This window comes from Saccharomyces paradoxus, chromosome XVI (genome assembly GCF_002079055.1).
Source record: "Saccharomyces paradoxus chromosome XVI, complete sequence".
Lineage (NCBI taxonomy): Eukaryota > Fungi > Ascomycota > Saccharomycetes > Saccharomycetales > Saccharomycetaceae > Saccharomyces > Saccharomyces paradoxus.
In genome coordinates, this window is record NC_047502.1 from 534,833 (window position 1) to 547,477 (window position 12,645).

Below are 12,645 nucleotides of genomic sequence, written 5' to 3' on the forward strand. Positions count from 1 at the left end.
GGATAGTATTTTGCTACTTGTTACCACTCTCAAGTAATCGTGAGCAAACAAAATGTTTTTAGTCAAAAATCTAAAATATAATAGAATCAAGGTGTGCCTCCCTAAAAAGGAATTTTCTTCCCTGAGGACAGCATCTGTACAAACTAATGAAAGACCAAGTCCAGATAAGGTTTTGAAAGACATCGCGAAATATGTTCATGAAACCCCAATAACGTCATCTTTGGCTCTAGATACAGCAAGACTCTGTTTCCTTGATACTCTAGGCTGTGGCTTGGCAGCTTTGAAATTTAAGCAGGCTCGAAATATTATCAAGCCAATTGTGCCAGGCACAATAGTTCCCAACGGAACAAAAGTACTAGGTACTTCTTACGTTATGGACCCAGTGAAGGGTTCTTTTGCCATTGGTACTCTAATACGTTGGCTAGATTATAATGACTGTTGGTTGGCTGCCGAGTGGGGACACCCATCAGATAACCTTGGGGGAATTTTAGCCGTCGCAGATCACTTGTCCAGATTAAACAAAGCTACCCGCGGAAAGAGTGGAAAACAGTTTCTTGTTAAAGATGTATTAGATGCAATGATTAAAGCGCATGAAATCCAAGGCATAATAGCGCTCGAAAATTCCTTCAATAAAGTGGGTTTAGATCATGTAGTGCTGGTGAAAGTGGCAACGGCTGCTGTTGTCTCAAAGATGCTGGGCTTAAGTCAAGAGCAAACCATTGAAGTACTGTCACAAGCATTTGTAGATGGTCAGTCGCTGCGTACTTACCGTCATGCTCCGAATACTGGATCTAGGAAGTCATGGGCGGCGGGAGACGCAGTTTCGAGGGCCGTAAACCTGGCTTATTTAGTCAAAAATGCTAATGTCGGCACGATACCCTCAGTGTTAACAGCTAAAACTTGGGGATTTTATGACGTTTTATTCAAAGGTAAACCTTTAACGTTTCAACAAAGGTCAGAATATGGTTCTTACGTCATGGAAAATATTCTGTTCAAGATATCATTTCCTGCCGAATTTCATGCACAAACTGCCGTAGAAGCGGCTGTAAAAGCGTATAACGTTCTTGGCGAACAAGCGAAATCTTTTAAAGATATCAAGTCCATTAGAATTAGAACTCAAGAGGCAGCAATGAGGATTATAGATAAATCCGGTCCGCTGTATAATTATGCCGATAGGGACCATTGTATCCAGTACATGATTGCGGTTCCGCTAATTACCGGTAATCTCACGGCTGCCGATTACTCGGATGAGGTCGCAAGCAACCATGAGATTGACAACTTAAGATCGAAAATGTATTGTATCGAGGATACTCAGCTCTCTCAAGATTATCATGATCCAGATAAAAGGTCGATAGGCAACGCCCTTCTCATAGAGCTGAACGACGGGACACAGCTGGACGAAATTTTTGTAGAGTATCCTGTTGGCCACAAATTTAGAAGAGAGGAAGGAATACCATTATTACTGGATAAATTTCAAAGGCATCTGCGCGAGCATTTCGTAGGTAGCCCTGATAAAGTCGACGTTATAATGAATGAAAGTTTAAAAACAAACTTCTTGAATATGCCAATCGACTCATACATGGATTTATTTACTGAGGAGTGACTCGTTGGCACCTTATGAGCAAACGAAGTTGTACTTACTCCAATTATTAAAAAAAAAATCTCAAGAATGCTTTGGAGCTATTTTCTATTTTTAAAGATAGAAGCGCTGTCTCAACAAACAAGGAAATTACTTGCAAAATTCAATTAAATCCAATAACATGGTGTTTCTAAATATTCTGGCTCCAATTTAATGACTTTTATATAGGATTAATAACATCTATTAAAAGAATAAATATATTGCTTTCTTTGTTTCCTTTTATATATATACCGTAAGATTGTTCTTTATTCAAAATCAACCAACAAGAGTCCGTCATTTACTGCAAAAATACTAATAAAATTGGGCTGCAAAAATGCGAATTCTGTGGATCGAACACAGGACCTCCAGATAACTTGACCGAAGTGTTTTCTTCAGTCTGGCGCTCTCCCAACTGAGCTAAATCCGCCTAATATTTGTGATCTTGTTGTATCTCAAAATGACTTACTCTCTTTTATGGGCTTAGTGTTGCCAAGACATTTGGTATAGGACGAGCCCGCAATACAACAAGATCTGTTCTGTTGTATTACGGGCTCGGCTAATACTGAGTGTCTTGTCAAGGAGAGAAACTTGTTGTCAGACTTATTTTTGTTGGAATGAAATTCTAATATCATCTATTTAATATTATATTATAACATGCGGTGCAAGAGGATGGCATAAAAATTGAGAAACAGTCATCCAATCTAATGGAAGCTGAAATGCAAGGATTGATAATGTAATAGGATAATGAATGACAACATATAAAAAGAAAGAAGATAAAATAATAACACTATGTAGAACTATCGATTCCCTTTTGTGGATTCCTATATCCTCGAGGAGAACTTCTAGTATATTCTATATACCTAATATTATAGCCTTTAGTAACAATGGAATCCCAACAATTATCTAATTACCCACATAATTCTCAATTATAGCCTTTAGTAACAATGGAATCCCAACAATTATCTAATTACCCACATAATTCTCAATGCGAATATAACGTATAAATGAGTTTTTTGAAAGTTCGTTTACTAATTTTCTTCGTAAATAAATAAATAAATTAAAAAATGAGGAAAGCATGGTGTATTAAATAAATAAACCTAAAAATTGCAGGCCGAAACAATTAATCAATATTTCAAATTACGCAACCACACAAACGCCTTTGTTTTCATTCGAAGTTCTACACTAGGCTTGAATTAAATAAAGTATTAGACATAAAACTCTCTGAATCATTGTTCAGAACGTTGTTTCCTTTAGTTTTCATTTTTTCAACCTCATAAAGAGCCGCATCAATACTATCGAAGTATTGGGAATACGGTTCTTCCGCATCAATGCATGCATTACTAGTATTATTTTCGTTAGTACTTTGTTGCGCTCTTTCCACATTAGGGGCTACGCCTGCTTTCAACAATCGCCTTCTTACCTTATCATTTATGGACACATTTGCGAGATAAATAAAGACGTTGCGCCTTTTATAACTAGTAATAATTTCATCCAGCACCTGGGCGGCTGAGGAATCTATTGAGGTCATTCCGCCTAGATCGAAAATGATGTATTTTATGGAATCCTTCGAGCGAAAAGATCTCCTTCCAGGATGTATCTTAGACGAACCATATCTCTCTATTCTGTCAAGCCTCTGCTTTAAATCTTCGCTGTTTGTAAATGTGAGAGGCTCCGGTATCCTGACAATCATGCATCCCTCAATCTCTTCCGTGCCTTCAACATCTAAAGGGTTCCTCTTCATATTCATCAAGTAGTCGTCAAGATTTGTAAAGTTCGACGTTCCTGCTATTCTGGCCAAAATTTGGATTCTTGACTTTGCTGAATGTTTTATTATATTTATAATTGAATAGACGCATCCGATGCATATTCCAGCTTCAATTGAGTAAAATATTGTGATACAGAAGGTAACAGCAAAAACGAATATTTCATTAAAGCCGCCACATCTCAAATGGAACTTTATGTCGCCGGGTACTTCCTCTAACAAACTAATCCCGATTATGGTTGTAATGACGGACAAGACACAATTGGGAATGTAGTGTACGAATTGAAGAAGTAAATTCATCGTGATTAAGGTGATAACACCCACAAACACTCCCGACATTACGCTTTGGGCCCCTGATAGGGCGTTAATCTTGGACCTTCCATATCCACCGAATGAGGGAAGAGCACCGAATAATGAGATGACAATATTCATAAATCCTAAAGCTACTAGCTCTCTATTAGAGGAAACTGTAAGGTTGTAAGTTGTTCCAAGAGATTTCGACGCGGTAGTAGATTCAAAAAAACCCAACATTGCCACAATTAGGGATGCGCTAAAGAGATCTGGTATTAGCTTACGCCTGGGGTGAGTCAAAGGGTTTTTTAATTCATCAAGGTTATCCATACTGAAGTCCCCAATTATAGTTATACCATATCTGTGTTTTAAATCAAATTTCATTGAAATAAGGATAGTGACAATTACCACTAATAATATGTCTGGAAAAAATATTGCACTCTTGTGGTATTTCATTAATTTCCTCTTTAATAGACGCGTTGCGAAGAGGATAATCAAGCAACATCCGCTGAATACCGCCGTTGGCATGTGGTATTGTGCTGGCGCATAATCAATAAGGAAGAGTACTTTTTCGAAAGGGGTATGATAATGTTGAGGCAAGCTTACTAAAAATTTGTCTAGCTTTAATTCAGAAATCAGTGAGTTGATAATCATAACCAGTCCCACTGAACTTATAAAGCCTCGTAGAAGTGCCTTACTAAGAACATTGCCAAGGAAACCGAATCTGGAAATGCCAGAAAAAAGTAGAATAGCGCCACTAACAAATGTTATAACTGTTGAAATATCAATTAGAGAAACATTGTCTTTATGTAGCGTTATAGACTCGACTGCTTGCCCCACAACCAAGGAAATTGCACTTTCAGGCCCAACTATCATCTGAGGGACGGATCCTAGAACACCATACACGAATGGGCTAATAGCCAAAGAATATAATCCACATAAAGGTGGGACATGTGCAATTGAAGTTGTGTACGATAGCGCAAGTGGTATCTGAAATGACGCTAGTGAGATACCTGCAATTATGTCACCCCACAATTTATTGAACGTATACTCAGGAAGCCATGAAAAGCAGGGCAAGTAATAAGGCACAGTTTCAAACACTCTACCGTTGTCGTCAACGCTGTCGTTATTATTTGTACTATTAGTGCATTCCAATCTTGAGTTGTTCGTTGGGCATGCTCCAGAAGTTGGAATCGATGTTGTAACATAGGTCCTGCCTCGGCTGGATGAATCTTTGTCATAATCAAAATTGTCCGAGAAAATATCACGCTGGTCGACTGATCTTTTGAATCGTGGTGGAGCGGTAGAGGAATATGATACTCTCCTACGCCCTAATAACGAAGTATTCGAGGCCATCCTACAGTGCTTGTAGTAAATCTCTTGGAAACACTAAAGTCTTGTGGGGTTGTAGTCCTTTTACTCAACTCTTTTCCATCTTGAACTCTACTCCTTTAGTCATTTCTCTCGTAGTCTTTTATATTTAGTCCGCTGTTTACACCGAAAAGGTCATTTTTAACAGGCAAGAAAAACTAGAAAAAGTAAAACGCGCCCCTTCACTGCAGGAAGAGATGAATATATTGGAAATTAAGAATTTATTTATTTTTACTTACGGAGTTTTTCAGTTAGTTCAGGGACTATTTTGTAAAGATCTCCTTGTAACCCATAGTCAGCAACATTAAATATAGGGGCATCAGGATCATTATTAATGGCAACAATAACTTTCGAATCCTTCATTCCCGCCAAATGCTGAACTGCACCAGAAACGCCAACGGCTATATACAAATTTGGTGCGACTACCTTACCGGTCTGACCGATTTGCAGAGAATTATCACATAAGCCGTTGTCAACAGACGCTCTTGTGGCACCTATAGCGGCGTGTAAAACATCGGCTAGTGGCGATAGTAGTTTATCAAATGTTTCCTTATCCTTAAGAGCCCTTCCACCAGTTACCACGTTTTCTGCAGAAGTAAGTTCAGGCCTTTCACTCTTGGTTAGAATAGTTTTAACGCAGGTGACATCTAAATCACAGGGAGGAATATCAGTTCTCTTCTCAATAGCAACAGAATCCATATTGCCTTCCGCAATTGGAGCAAAAGCTGATGCCCTAATACTCAATAGTTTTTTATCTGCCGCGCATTCTACTGTAGAAATGATGTTACCTGCATAAATTGGTCTTACAAAGGTCTTAGGATCTTTGATTACGGAAACCTCGCATACAGGCTGGACGTCCAAGAGCGCCCCCACGCGAGGTAGAACACTTTTTCCAACAGAGGAGTTTGAGACAACAAAATGTGAATAGTCGCCGCCTTTTAACATGTTCACTAATAGCGGAGTTAGTTGTTCGGGGAGACAGGTATCTAATTTTGTATCTTCGAATATGACGAGCTTTTCCAAGTTGTTGCATGAATAAGAAGATTTTAGCGCTTCGGCAGTTTTCTCAGCTCTGCTACCTGTGATTATGGCTGTGATTGGATTAGATAACTTTTGTGCAGCAGCCAACAAACTCAATGATGACCTTGAAACGGAGCCGTCCTTTGAACTTTCAATGAAAGCTAAAGTGGATGCGTGACTTTTCTGAAGGAATTTTGCCTTGCCAGCTTTTGGCAAAACAGCAGTCAATGATTTAAACATAGAAATCTTACAATTAACCACTTTACTGTTAGCAGTAGTAGGGACTATGAACTAGATTTGCTTGTTGATTATCTTTATAATTTTAAGTTTTTAGACGGCAATTTTTTCCTTCGAGGTTGTATAAATGAGCTGAAAAGTCATACTAAACGGGCGGAGTCATATTGTAATAGTACATAAGTGACAGACATATAACGCGTAAGCAGACCTTGTCTATATCCAAGGTAAACAACAAAAGAAACAAAATGGGCAAGCCTCTCGTCTCGAGTAAGTTTTATGTCTTGCGAAGTTTACTTTATATTAGTGATCTAAGTAATTACTTACGGTGATTTACGAGCATAAGATTCGCATTAGATACTGTACCATTGGCTTCTATCGCTAAAAATTTACGAAAAAAATAGTTATCAAACTACTCAGGTTACTGGGGACAAGGGCAAGTAGGATACTCGTCTTGCGAAATTGAGTGTAGTGTAGCTGTTCTTCTATATCCAATCCACATAGTACATTAAATATCTCAACAGAATGATCCAGGGCTGCGTATTTGCAATAAGGAAGATCCAAATATCAATATATGATTATATAAGTGAACAAAGAAGTAGAAAAGTGAACAAAAAAAAAAAGAGGGAAACAATCCGATTGAGATTGCAGACCGAAAGATTAAGGGGAAACAGATAGAGAAACCGAACCGAAAACAACAAAAACCTGGTGAAGGTGCTAATAAATCCGTAACAGCACAGTTAGCAAACCCGAAACTAGTACTGACGATTATTTTTAATCAGCTATTCTGTGTTGGCTGTCTCCTTTGCAACACCGAACTTTTCAATAATCTCAGTTCAAAGTTATTCTTGAAATCACACTCGGGATTTTCAGAATCTACTGGTCTCGGTGAGTAGCATTTGAGGTTTTGACCTTTAAAAGAGTATCTCTCAACTGGAGAAAAGCTGCCCTTGGGGACTGGAGTTTTAACGATCTGTTTATGGGACGAATGGTGTATTTTTAAGGAGGGATTCACAATACTTATATGTTTCCCATTTGCATTACTCGGATATATAGTGCCTTCCTTCGACAAGATAGATGCCAATCCCGGCGTATGCCTAGTTTCAATGATGGAACTTGCGAATTTTTCACTTCGTATTTTCGATGAGTTCTTATTGTTACTTTTGACGTTCAATATTTCGACATGCGTCTCTCTTCCTAATTTGTCGGAACTCTGTGCTCCCAGATTTGTTTTTTTTTACCCGACAAATTGTTGGCTACTGCACTTTCATTTGAGGTACTACTCTTTACATCTTGCTGCTCTTTTGCTCCTCGCTTAAGGTGTTTTGGGTTGTAAGTTTCAATAAACTGTCGTTTTTTTTCTGCTTCTGAAGCAGTGCTCGGGATGCTAACCTCCATTTCACTACTGCCAGTATAGGTAAAGTAGTCTGTGCCTTCTTTCGCAAAGTTGTTTGAAGAATATACTAAAAAGACACCCTCCTTAACCTCAAAGCAATCTACGAATGGAAAAGTATCCCCTTCCGAAGTCATGTCTGAGGGAACAAATTTCAAAACATATGAAGTGTTGTTTTCATCCACGGCGTCGTAGAATTTACAGCAATTATTTTCGTACATTAAGTTCTTGAGAGTGTAGTCATGCAATCCTAAATCTTTCAACTGCATCTGACTTGTTAGTTTCCTTTGTTTTTCTTTTCTCAGGCTATATAAACGTGATGGTCGGTAGTTAGTCAGAATTTATAGCAACTACTAATAGCTGGATGCTTCAACGGTGTCTATAATAAACACCATATCAGATTATAAAAGCTAAAGCAAGAATGCCTGATACTGTTTTGTTTTTTGTTTTATCTTTTCCCCATATTTCCATTCGCTCTTGATGCTTTACGTAATTTTTCCGAATACGTGAGTTCCCTAATAGACTCTATTTTTATTTTTCCCCTTCAGAGAAAGCACGAAAGAAGTGCACACAACCTGCCTACGCTTATTGTCACCTATATCGTCGCACAGCACATAGTGTGACATGAAACAAACGCGGGGGAGGCGCGACACGACAGCTTGGTAGGAGCACTCCACGTAGCACCTGAAACTTTACGTAAAACTGGTTCTGCGAGGATGTCTTGGCAACAAACACGAACGTTCGAGTTAATATATGGTGATTGTGGTCATAAAACAATAAAAAGAGGATATATAGATATATGTGATCAAGTTGCCTGCAATCATTTTGAAGCCTATTCAAAATTGCGTTTCAGTAAAGCTCTCACCGGAGGTGCTTAAAGTTTGAGATGAAGCACCGTTTTGGACAACTTTCATTAAGGAGTCAACGTATTCTGCACCAGACCAGAGCTGGTGTGTCATGATATCGCAATTAGTCTCTTTTTCCCGCCTTTGCACTTTTTCGACGTATGCTTTCATTCCGTCATGTTGGAAGCTATTGGCTAACTCCCAGAATGATACCCCATCTGAATGCAGACCGGCAAGAGAGACCAATTGTAATGTAAAACCTTCCTTTGCCAAGTCCCATATGAAAGATTTTAATGCTTTATCATCAAACCCGTGGGCGCTCCAATTGAAACTAGGAGATAAGTTATACACTAACTTAGTAGCTGGGAGTTGTTTATGAATTTTACTTGAGAACAAGCGTGCCTGCTCTAGATCGGGAGTTTTCGTTTCCAGCCAAATCATATCGGAATATGGGGCAAATACCAAAGATCTTCTGATAGCTGCTTCAATACAACCGTTAAACATGTAATATCCTTCTTTGGTCCTCGGAGCATCCCAGTCAAACATAATTTTCTTAAGTGGTGCTACTTCTTGAGCCAAAAGCTTCATCTCCCTTAAGCTTAAGTATTCTCTGCCCAGTTTGTTCGCCATAAGATCTTCCTTCTTTTCTCTATAGGTTTCAAACTCGCTTGCTGTAAACTGTTTTGCTAGGGCCTCTTCAAATGTAAACAGCTCATTTTCGTGGTACCATTCTCGTTCCGTATCAGCAATGGTGGAGTTGGGAATCTTTTTATCCTCCATCTCAATCAGTTTTTCACTCCAAGGCACCACGTTACCTCTTATTATACCTTTAATAAATTCATGATCTCTTGGGTCACTGCTCGAACTCAACAGCTTGCCATTACAGGAGTCAGTTCTTGCAATAACTAAATTTTCTGTACCCATGATATCCCACTGAAACCTGGTGGAAATTAACCTCATAAGATGTGTTGCAGTGGGAACCAAAACAGCTCCACTAAGATGACCGCACCGTTTGCCTCCTACCATCTGGTCTTCAAGGTGGATACCGGCAGCCCCCTTCTCTGCAAACAATTTAGCAACTTTCATTACAGTCGTTGGGCCACCATGACCCATATCTGCGTCAGCGATAATTGGCTTTAAATAATCAACAGGAGTAGAACCTTTGATAGAGGCCTCCAAGAAAGCCTTTCGATCGTGTAACTGTTGCGCCTTGAATATTCTTTCCACTTGATTCGGGACAGTATCGTATGGATAATCGCCAAAATCTGGTGATACCTCGTTTGTAGATCCAACCAACGTAGAAGAACAAGCCCAACCAGATATATAAGCAATTTTGATATTTTCGCAACGGGCCAACTGACTCATTTGTACGGGATCGATAACTCCTAACGTGTGAAGTGGAGTGCCGCCCTTGAAGTTCTCTTCTAGTAGGTTAAACAGCTTCCGAGCTTGATAAGATGAAGGATAAATTGAAGTATTTGCAGGCAGACTGCCCCGATGCTTTACAACATCCGTAGCCGAATACGGACGACCAACATTTTCAAATCTGCTTGATGCCCACCATTCTTTTACTTTATTCGATTCCGAGGAGATAAAATCCTTGGTACTGCTTGCCCTGTTGAAAGATCTTCGCAGTGACTTGTTTGACGATAAAACCAGCTTCCTCAGTGGCCCTGTAGTTGTTCTCTTGAACGTCTTGTTCTTAATCATTGAAATCGGTACTATTGTTGGTTCTATAGCTTTTTAAGATCTCTATGCTCTTCAACCGCAATAAAAGTTAAGATATAAGGTAATTATTTCAAGCCTAGTTTTTATATTAAATACCGTATGTATGATGTTATTAGCATGATGATCAGTGGTTCCGTGCTTCTAATTAAAGAGGGCATGCCTTTGCTTCTCCAATACACATCTATTTCTTCCCCGCAAGGATATTCGGCCCGGATCTCGGACTTTGATCATCAACTTGAGAACAGCGGCTAGTAACCGCTGTCGTCCATATTGAAAAAGAAAACAAACATTCAGGCATAAACAATTATTTCGTCTTCTCTTCGCAATTTGAGATCTTCAGTAGCCGCATCTGAAACAGGATATTCATTCAATCTGACCATCCCTTTCGTAGCCAAATTCAGTAAAGATAAGAAGGCACTGGCGGCTATTTGCCTGCTGACGCCACTTTCCAAATTATCAAGGTTAGGTCCAGTTTGAGCTTCGCCCATGCGACTTGGGATGATGTCAACCAACAGCATCTTTCTCTTGAAGGGTGGGTTTGAGCGTGTTGTTCTTCCAATGACAATTGATCTTTCTTTGATATAATCGTAGAATTTCTTAGTTTGATAATCCAGGATGACATCTTGGAAGTTTATTTCTTCGTGCTGCAAGTTTTGCTGAGAGCTGCCAGAAAAACAATTGTTGCTGGAATCACCCTCTTCAACAAAATTCTGTTCAGATGGTCCGACTCTTCTTCTGAGAGCACCGACTATATCTTCATTGAAGCCACTAGACCTGGTTGAGTTTCTGGTATGACTTCTTCCAAAACTTGAAGGAGGTAGATTCAAATTAAAGTCTAGGATGTTACCTTGAGAGTTTTCTTCAATATAGTGCTCATCTTCTAGATCTTCATTGATCTGTTCAAGATTTAAAAGTAAATTATCATTTTCCATATCGGAGGAATAATTATCGTTCTTGTTATTGCGAAAACTTTTCCTACCATATTCGTTACTTCTGATACTGTTTGAGCTTTGGGTTGATACCAATGAATGCGCTCTTTTTCTTCCTCTTTCAACTGAGCTGAAACCTTGAGCTTTTAAATCCCATTCACCAGTCTTCAAATTGGAAAAGTCGTTAAAGATATTTAGCCAGGTTGTCGAAATAAACTCTTCCTCAGCACATGATCTTACCAAAGTATTTATATTAGAGTTAAAGAAATTTTGGCCAGTTAGTTTCCTACTTCTATTTTTTTCCATCAAGTGACTGTAATTTTCATGGTTGAACTTGAGAACTTCATTTGGGTAACTCGTTTTGGCATCAAATTGTACCTTAGACAATTGGGTAGCTACATCGGCACGATGTCCCCTTTGGCTTCTGGTATTGGCTTTCTGTTGGCCATCATTATTTTCTTCTTCAGATTCCTGCTCCTCTAACCCCAGTTCGTAGTCTTTGAGATTAGCCGCCGGCCCTTCATTTCTAACTGTTGTTTCTTCTCCTTCATTGCTGTTATTTTCATTATCGTTCTCAAAGTTTAGCACTAACTCATCACCTTCATAATTAAATTTGAAATCATTACCATCCTTCTGAGAACTTGAATGGGAGCCTAAAGGTGTCCCTTGATGACTCACTATATCATCCAAGTCCAAGTTAAAGTCCACATCAATAGGAATTTCGTCCAACGAAAAAGAATTTCTAGCATTAGGTCCTAACTTATTTTGCACGTCTGAGTTAGTCATATCGCTATGAAGCTCGAACCTATTAGAATTGCTTAACTCATTTATGTAGTCTTGCCTCCTTATTGATTTAGCCTCCTCAATAAAAGATACATTATTTTGAAGAGTGGAATTAAGAAACTCCAATGCGGGAACTTTAGTAATATCATATAAGGGATCGTCATCAAAGAAGACGCATTCTTCCCAGGTGTAATTATTGTTTTTGTTCCCGATAATACTATTGTTACTATTCAACCCATTAATTCTTGTAGACTTATTTTTGGCCTTAAAAGCGTATACATCATTTTTTTGTAACTGCACAAGCAGATGATTCAGGTCATTTAACACATACTCAGTTTTTTTATTGTAGCAAATTGTTACTCCATATAAAAGGTTGGAAATGTATCTAAGAGATAAATTATTTTCGATATTTTGAATTTCATCACATGTTTTCGGTATGGAAATATTTACAATGTCTTTTTTTTTGACAGTAGATGCTGATATATTTCCAGTGGAGCTGCTTTTGTTTGAATAAAAATTATTATTTTCTCTTACAATGGAATTTCCCAACGTAGAAAGTAACCACACAGTTGTGAGGCCCTTATATTTCTTATCATCTTTAAGGTTCAACGAAAGAGGTGCCATTACAGAATATTTGTAATTGATCTAAAGATATATGTAGCAAATGCTCT

At 38.6% G+C, this 12,645-nt stretch overlaps 6 protein-coding genes and 1 non-coding gene across 7 annotated transcripts; 1 reads left to right on the forward strand and 6 right to left on the reverse strand.

The window, feature by feature from the left end:
- Window positions 1–52: 52 nt before the first annotated feature.
- PDH1 (putative 2-methylcitrate dehydratase) lies at window positions 53–1,603 on the forward strand (the record flags this gene model as incomplete). Its single annotated transcript, XM_033913870.1, has 1 exon — window positions 53–1,603. The coding sequence occupies one exon, from the start codon at window positions 53–55 to the stop codon at window positions 1,601–1,603; it is 1,551 nt and encodes a 516-aa protein (XP_033769761.1).
- A 350-nt stretch (window positions 1,604–1,953) lies between these two features.
- On the reverse strand, window positions 1,954–2,045 carry SPAR_Ptrna5F. The gene has a single exon. It is a non-coding gene; the product is annotated as a tRNA-Phe (tRNA).
- Window positions 2,046–2,795: 750 nt separating this feature from the next.
- Window positions 2,796–5,027, reverse strand: SPAR_P02650 (uncharacterized protein; the record flags this gene model as incomplete). Its single annotated transcript, XM_033913871.1, has 1 exon — window positions 2,796–5,027. One exon carries the CDS (start codon window positions 5,025–5,027, stop codon window positions 2,796–2,798), a length of 2,232 nt encoding a protein of 743 aa, XP_033769762.1.
- Window positions 5,028–5,273: 246 nt separating this feature from the next.
- Window positions 5,274–6,302, reverse strand: AIM45 (Aim45p; the record flags this gene model as incomplete). The annotated part of the gene is made up of 1 exon (XM_033913872.1): window positions 5,274–6,302. The coding sequence occupies one exon, from the start codon at window positions 6,300–6,302 to the stop codon at window positions 5,274–5,276; it is 1,029 nt and encodes a 342-aa protein (XP_033769763.1).
- Window positions 6,303–7,493: 1,191 nt separating this feature from the next.
- Window positions 7,494–7,958, reverse strand: HAL1 (Hal1p; the record flags this gene model as incomplete). Its single annotated transcript, XM_033913873.1, has 1 exon — window positions 7,494–7,958. The coding sequence occupies one exon, from the start codon at window positions 7,956–7,958 to the stop codon at window positions 7,494–7,496; it is 465 nt and encodes a 154-aa protein (XP_033769764.1).
- Window positions 7,959–8,525: 567 nt separating this feature from the next.
- ICL2 (methylisocitrate lyase ICL2) lies at window positions 8,526–10,244 on the reverse strand (the record flags this gene model as incomplete). Its single annotated transcript, XM_033913874.1, has 1 exon — window positions 8,526–10,244. One exon carries the CDS (start codon window positions 10,242–10,244, stop codon window positions 8,526–8,528), a length of 1,719 nt encoding a protein of 572 aa, XP_033769765.1.
- A 308-nt stretch (window positions 10,245–10,552) lies between these two features.
- On the reverse strand, window positions 10,553–12,598 carry REC8 (Rec8p; the record flags this gene model as incomplete). Its single annotated transcript, XM_033913875.1, has 1 exon — window positions 10,553–12,598. One exon carries the CDS (start codon window positions 12,596–12,598, stop codon window positions 10,553–10,555), a length of 2,046 nt encoding a protein of 681 aa, XP_033769766.1.
- Between the last annotated feature and the right edge of the window lie 47 nt (window positions 12,599–12,645).